The 6,231-nt window shown below is 53.6% G+C and overlaps 1 protein-coding gene across 2 annotated transcripts in view; it reads left to right on the top strand.

Moving 5' to 3' along the window:
* The window catches only part of RRP12 (ribosomal RNA processing 12 homolog (S. cerevisiae)), an 81,145-nt gene that overhangs the window by 69,891 nt on the left and 5,023 nt on the right, over positions 1-6,231 (top strand). For both annotated transcript variants that reach the window (XM_012000349.1, XM_012000355.1), the window contains 5 exons: positions 1,040-1,131; positions 1,263-1,427; positions 1,548-1,723; positions 1,936-2,061; positions 3,952-4,001. In XM_012000349.1, coding sequence (XP_011855739.1) covers positions 1,040-1,131; positions 1,263-1,427; positions 1,548-1,723; positions 1,936-2,061; positions 3,952-4,001 — 609 coding nt within the window. The remainder of the gene's footprint in view (positions 1-1,039; positions 1,132-1,262; positions 1,428-1,547; positions 1,724-1,935; positions 2,062-3,951; positions 4,002-6,231) is intronic.

Genomic DNA, 6,231 nt, shown 5'->3' with positions numbered 1-6,231 from the left:
TTTGGTCACACTCTCACCTAAGTGAGTGTATAGAGACTCCAAAATAGGGCCACTGATGTTAAATGTTACATACTCCAACTGAAATTTTAAGAAAGCAGATAGATCCGAAAACAGACCAATAAAAAAAAAAAAAAAAAACCGGGCACAGTGGCTCACGCCTGTAATCCCAGTACTTTGGGAGGCTGAGGTGGGCGGATCGCCTGAGGTTGGGAGTTCGAGACCAGCCTGGCCAGCATGGTAAAACCCTATCTATTACTAAAAATACAAAAATTAGCCAGGCGTGGTAGCAGGCACATGTGATCCCAGCTATTCAGGAAGCTGAGGCAGGAGAATTGCTTGAACCCGGGAGGTGGAGGTTACAGTGAGCTGAGATCATGCCATTGCACTCCAGTCTAGGCAACAGAGCAAGACTCTGTCTCAAAAAAAAGAGTAGACACGGACCCTATCCCCTAGCCCATTTGGGAGTCGCTGGAGATAAGAAGATCTGCCACCTGCACATGTAACCCAAACTGGGCCAGATTAAGGCTTAAGAGGAATCCAGCCAGAGCAGAATGCAGTGAGATAGAAGGGACATAGGGGACCAAGAGAAATCTTGGGGTGCTAGGGGCGAAGCAGGAGCCATGGTGTTAGATGAGTCTGGGCTGAACTCCCATCTCTATGGCCATTTAACAAACACTTTACCCTCTGTGCCGCCGTATCCTCTTCTATAAATAGAGGGTGATAGCCTATATCTCAGGGGTAGTCCAAGGATTCAAGGAGAGGATATATGTCAAGTACCAAGCACTGTTGAGAAGACTAAAGCTCTCATCCTGCGAGGGTGCTCAGGCCTATGTCCTGAAGGAGGGTGCAGAGGAAAGATGGGGCCTGCCTACCCACGGGAAGCATGACTGGGCCAGGGTGTGGGCCAGGAGCAGGGCCACACTAACCCTCCCCTCAGCTGGGCTTGATCATCCTGCGTGCGTCCCTGGGCTGGACAGCAGTGAAAGGGGGGCAGCGTGGAAGGCTCGCCTCCCTGAAAGCCCGGTGCTCTGTCCGGCAGATGGAAGCCATTGGGAAGCTTTCAGATGACATGCGGCGGCACTTCCGCATGAAGCTTCGGAACCTCTTCACCAAGTTCATCCGCAAGTTTGGGTCTGTGTACTGAGCGGGGGTGGGGATAGGGCAGGCAAGGAGCGGAGGATTTCCAGTCCTACCAGGGACACTACTTCTGGGTTGTGCTGTCCGGCCAGTGCCTCTCATCAGCCCTTCCTTGCTACCCCCAGATTTGAGCTGGTGAAAAGGCTGTTGCCCGAGGAGTACCACAAAGTCCTGGTCAACATCCGGAAAGCTGAGGCCCGGGCCAAGAGGCACCGAGCCCTGAGCCAGGCTGCCACAGAGGAGGAGGAAGAAGAGGAGGAGGAGGAGCCCGCCCAGGGCAAAGGTGACAGGTGAGACCATGTTAGGGCCATGGGACCTCGTGTCTCCCAACCCAAGGGCCTGCCCAGGCAATGCCCGCCGACCCCCGCCTCTCCCAGGGACGCTCTGACTGGGGACTTCTCTGTCTTTAGCATTGAGGAGATTTTGGCTGACTCAGAGGACGAGGAGGACAATGAGGAGGAGGAAAGAAGCCGGGGCAAGGAGCAGCGGAAGCTGGCGCGACAGAGGAGCCAAGCATGGCTGAAGGAGGGTGGTGGGGACGAGCCCCTCAACTTCCTGGATCCCAAGGTGGCCCAGCGAGTCCTGGGTAAGCACAGGGCTGGCCCGTGCACTCAGAAAACAGACTTGCCATGGTGCCAGGTTCTCAGGTGGTGGGTAGGGCATGGCATCCATGGCAGACCCATGGACAGAGCTGGGAGGTGCCTGTTTGGGGTCCCTGAGATGGGCTTGTTGGTCATGATGAGGGTGAGTAGCATGGGACTGGCCTTCCACCTCCTCATGCCAAACTCTCCATCCCAGCCACACAGCCAGGGCCAGGCCGGGGCAGGAAGAAGGACCATGGCTTCAAGGTGAGCGCTGATGGCCGGCTGATCATAAGGGAGGAGGCAGACGGCAACAAGACGGAGGAAGAGGAAGGCACCAAAGGTGGGGCCCAACGCGCTTGTCCATTCATTTATTCACTGTGTTTATTTATTCCTTTGGTGACCTCTTGCTGAGGAAGCGTGGGTAAAAACAGACCTAAGAAACTCTTCTCTCGGCAGCTTCCTCAAACTTTTTGAGTTTCTCAAACTTTTTTTGAGAAACGTTAAGAAATCTTTTTATGTTGTAACCAAGCCATTTATACAATATGTATTTAACTCAAAGGAAACTATCAGAAATGGTACTTCCCCTTACTGTGTGTGATGCGCCGTTACTTTCTTCTGTTTTTCTCCTCCTCCTCTCCCGTCCTCCTTTCTCCTTGTCTTCCTTCCTCATTTTTTTTTTTTTTTTTTTTTTTAAATGCAAACTTGGCTAAGGCCCTGAAGATGATTTAGAGGCAGAAAGAGCCAGAGGCTGAAACCCTCCCAACTTCCCAATCCCAATGCTCATGTTGCCAGGGAGTCCCTCGGGTGTGGCATCTCGGAGCCCTCTTTAGTCTTTCGTGGCACCTCTCCACATGTCCACCCATTAGCTAAGAAACACCTAGGTCTTCAGGAACACACCTGTCTTCCCTTTGTTTGGTTCCCACTGCTGCGAGCTTGGGCCCTTGTCTCACTGCACCTCCTATCTGGAGCCTCACTGCTCCACATACACCCAGCTCACCAGCCACGTGACTGCAGCCACTCAGTCAGCCTCTCCTTAGCTCCATTTCCTTGCTTCAGAGTGGATATCATACAATCCTAATACCCACTTTTGCAGGTTAGAATGAATATGAATCGGTGTAACAGGTACAGCGTATGTACTTGGTTTATATGTACCTGTTATATTTCCGTGTCTAGCATCTTCTCTGCTCCTCTCTCGCCCCTGTATACTTTCCAATCTCCTGTCCCCCTTGGTGCCCAGGCATTCCTGAGGCTGTCAGGACCCCTCCCCTCTCTCTCTGCCTTTCCAAATCCCCTGCTCTTCAGCATTCAGCTCAAAGCCCCTTTTGTAGCCTTTCCTGGACCCCTCAGCCTATAGGCCTGATTCCCCCAGAACTCCTGCCAAGCCCAGAGGAAACCCAGTCTTCAGCCCTTGGTCATTTGCTTTCTTTGGCGATAGAGTCTCGCTCTATCACGCAGGCTGGAGTGCAGTGGCTCGATCTCGACTCACTGCAGTCTCCATGTCCTGAGTTCATGCTATTCTCCTGCCTTAGTCTCTCAAGTGTCGGGGACTGCAGGCATACGCCACCATGCCCAGCTAATTTTTGTATTTTTAGTAGTGACGGGGTTTTGTCATGTTGCAAATCGGTCTCGAACTCCTGACCTCAGGTGATCCTCCCACCTCGGCCTCCCAGAGTACGGGGATTACAGGTGTGAGCCACTGCACATGTCCGGTCACGTGTTTTCTATTGTCTTTTGGTTGTTGATTGACTTTGAGTTTCTCTTCCCTCCAACTGGTCAGTTTCATACTTTGTATCCCCACACGGAGCCCAGCACATACTGCATGGGACAGAGGTTTCAAACAGGAGAAGGGAGTCTTCCTGGCACGGTGGGGGCATGTGTGGGGCTGCGGGAGTGCCTGACTTCCCCGGAAACCTGGGGCTTTCTTCAAATCTCAAACAATGAAGGGTGGGTGAGTGGGGAAAAAAGTTTCAAACAAAGCCATATTCACCTCGAAAGTAGGATCACCACTTCTTTGAGGGGCCATTATACCTAGGGCCTAGGATGGAAAGGGGAAAGGGGCAGTGCTCAGGGATCTCACCTCTTCTAGCAGAAGGATGATACGGGTCTGAGGAAGGCAATTTCCTGGGGCTGGAGTTGGTGCCCCCTCAGCCTAGTGAGCCAGGAGGTGCAGAAGGAAAGGGTAGGTTTGAGGAGCTCCCGCAGCGCTCATGGACCTCTTTTTTGGCTCCAGGTGAAGATGAAGGGATGGCTGACCTAATGGAAGATGTGATCGTCAGGAGTGTGAGTAGTTCCTGCGGACGGCAGGCTAGGGCTTCAGACCTAAGCCTGGGCCCCACAGCTTCTCACCCCCACCACACATAGATATTGGACCTGCCCTGTTTCTGGAATGCTCAGTACATCCTCGCAGGTGTGCATAGCAGGCGGTCCAGAAGGCTGTGGGTGCCATGCAGGACAGCGTGATGGTTGTCTAGTTAAAGGAGAAAGAAGGCAGAGACCCTTGTCTCTCTAGTGAGGGCATGTGCTATGCAGAGGCAAGGGCAGCAGCTTCCCTGCGTGCTCCTGCATGGGGTGGGGGCTTCCACTATAGGGGAGCATGGTTGTGCGCCCAGCACTGTGCTGAGGACCCCACATAGCCTCACGAAGATAGGGACTCCATCGTCCCTGTGACCAGAGCGGTGTACAGAGGTAAGTAGCCTGCCCAGGGTCACAGGGCTCAGTCTGTGCAAACCAGGAATTTGAACCCTGGTTTTCCAGTCTCCTAAGCCCAGGAATTCAACCTCTTTGCCACCATTACCCCTGTTGACCTGGCAGTGCTGCCTCCCAGGATGGAAACAGCCTCTCAGCTGCCCCACCTGAACCAGCAAGGGTGAAGTGGGCCCAACCGTCAGCCAATACCTGTCAATCTCAAGCTCAGTGGAACATTTCCATCCTGTAGCAGTTTCTTCCCTCTCTGTCCTTCCAGACTGCGCCCCAGCCCATCCAGCCTTCCTGGGCACCACCCGCAGGTGACAGGTGCCTGCATCAGGGTTGTAGTGGTATCGGTGGGGAAGCGGCAGGCTCTGGGGTCCCATCTTGGCTTTAGCCTAACCTTTTAAAGCCCTAATTCCTGATCTGTGAAGTGGGGTTATAAATAGACCACCTGGTGGAGTCATTGGGACAGTTTGGTAAGATTGGGTGTGTAAGGTGCATTAGTATAGTGCTTGACATGTTACAGACTTCCCCCACATCCCCCTTTTCATTGGCATATTTGTGAATGTCTGCCCATATGCCTTGCCAAGTGTCCATCGGCCCAGCATGGCCCGAGGAGGAGCTTTGTTATTAGAGCATTGTGACAGCGCAGAATTCTGTTTGAAGAGCTGAGTACATATCCAGAGTCCTGGGTCAGAGAGTAGCTGAGGACCTGAGCAGCCTCTGATGCGTGAAGCCCCTCTGGGATGCCCTTGAGGAAAAGCAGTGGGGCTTCTGCTGAAAACCCTCCTGCCCCTCTTTGCCCCCAGGTGACTGCTCCTGTGGGACAGCTTCACCTACTGGGAGTCCTTCCTCTGCTTGGCCCCTCCGAGAGGCCACCCTCGGGCCAGTCTAGTCTCCCTTTCCAGGTGATGGCAGTCGTCTGCCAAACGTGTGTCTCTGGGCCCAGACTGCCTGGCTCAAGTCTTGGTTTCTGTGTACAGTGCTTGCCACTTAGTGATGCCAAGTAAGCCGTCATGACTGATTATTCACTTTTCCTGGAAATCTTTTTCCAGTCAAAGCCTCCTGGGTTTCTTGAGCGAATCTTCACAGGTGGCTTTTCCTGGCCGGGGAGAACCGACCACGGCCTTCTAAGGATGGCCCCCACTGCCCCGGGCAGAGCGGGACTGGGCAGACGCCTTGTCTCCAGGCACCGAGAGGGCCCTAGGGCAGCTGCACTCCGTGGCTGGGTCCTGCCACTGAGACCCGTAGAGGGTTTTTTGCATGGCAGTTGCTGAGTTCTAACTCTTTTTTTTTTTTCCTTGAGATGAAGTCTCGCTCTTTCGCCCAGGCTGGAGTGTAGTGGTGCAATCTTGGCTCACTGCAACCTCCCCCTCCCAGGTTCAAGTGATTCTCCCACCTCAGCCTCCTGAGTAGCTGAGATTACAGGCGCATGCCACCACGCCTGGCTCATTTTTGTATTTTTAGTGGAGATGGGGTTTTATCATGTTGGTCAGGCTGGTCTCGAACTCCTGATCTTGTGATCCACCCGCCTCAGCCTCCCAAAGTGCTGGGATTACAGGATTGAGCCACCGCACCTGGCCAAGTTCTAACTCTTCTGCCAACCACTGTGGGAGCATGAAGTGCTGGGGTTCAAGTAGCTGCCTCCATTTAAGGCCAGCGGGCTGGGCTGTTTTGTTTTTGTTTTTGTTTTTGTTTTTTTCTGTTGAGACAGAGTCTCGCTTTGTCGCCCAGACTGGAGTGCAGTGGCCGGATCTCAGCTCACTGCAAGCTCCGCCTCCCAGGTTCACGCCATTCTCCTGCCTCAGCCTCCCGAGTAGCT

Source organism: Mandrillus leucophaeus, unplaced genomic scaffold (assembly GCF_000951045.1).
Source record: "Mandrillus leucophaeus isolate KB7577 unplaced genomic scaffold, Mleu.le_1.0 Scaffold117, whole genome shotgun sequence".
NCBI lineage: Eukaryota > Metazoa > Chordata > Mammalia > Primates > Cercopithecidae > Mandrillus > Mandrillus leucophaeus.
The sequence above is the reverse complement of the archived record's forward strand: the minus strand, read 5'-3'. Positions and strand labels throughout refer to the sequence as shown.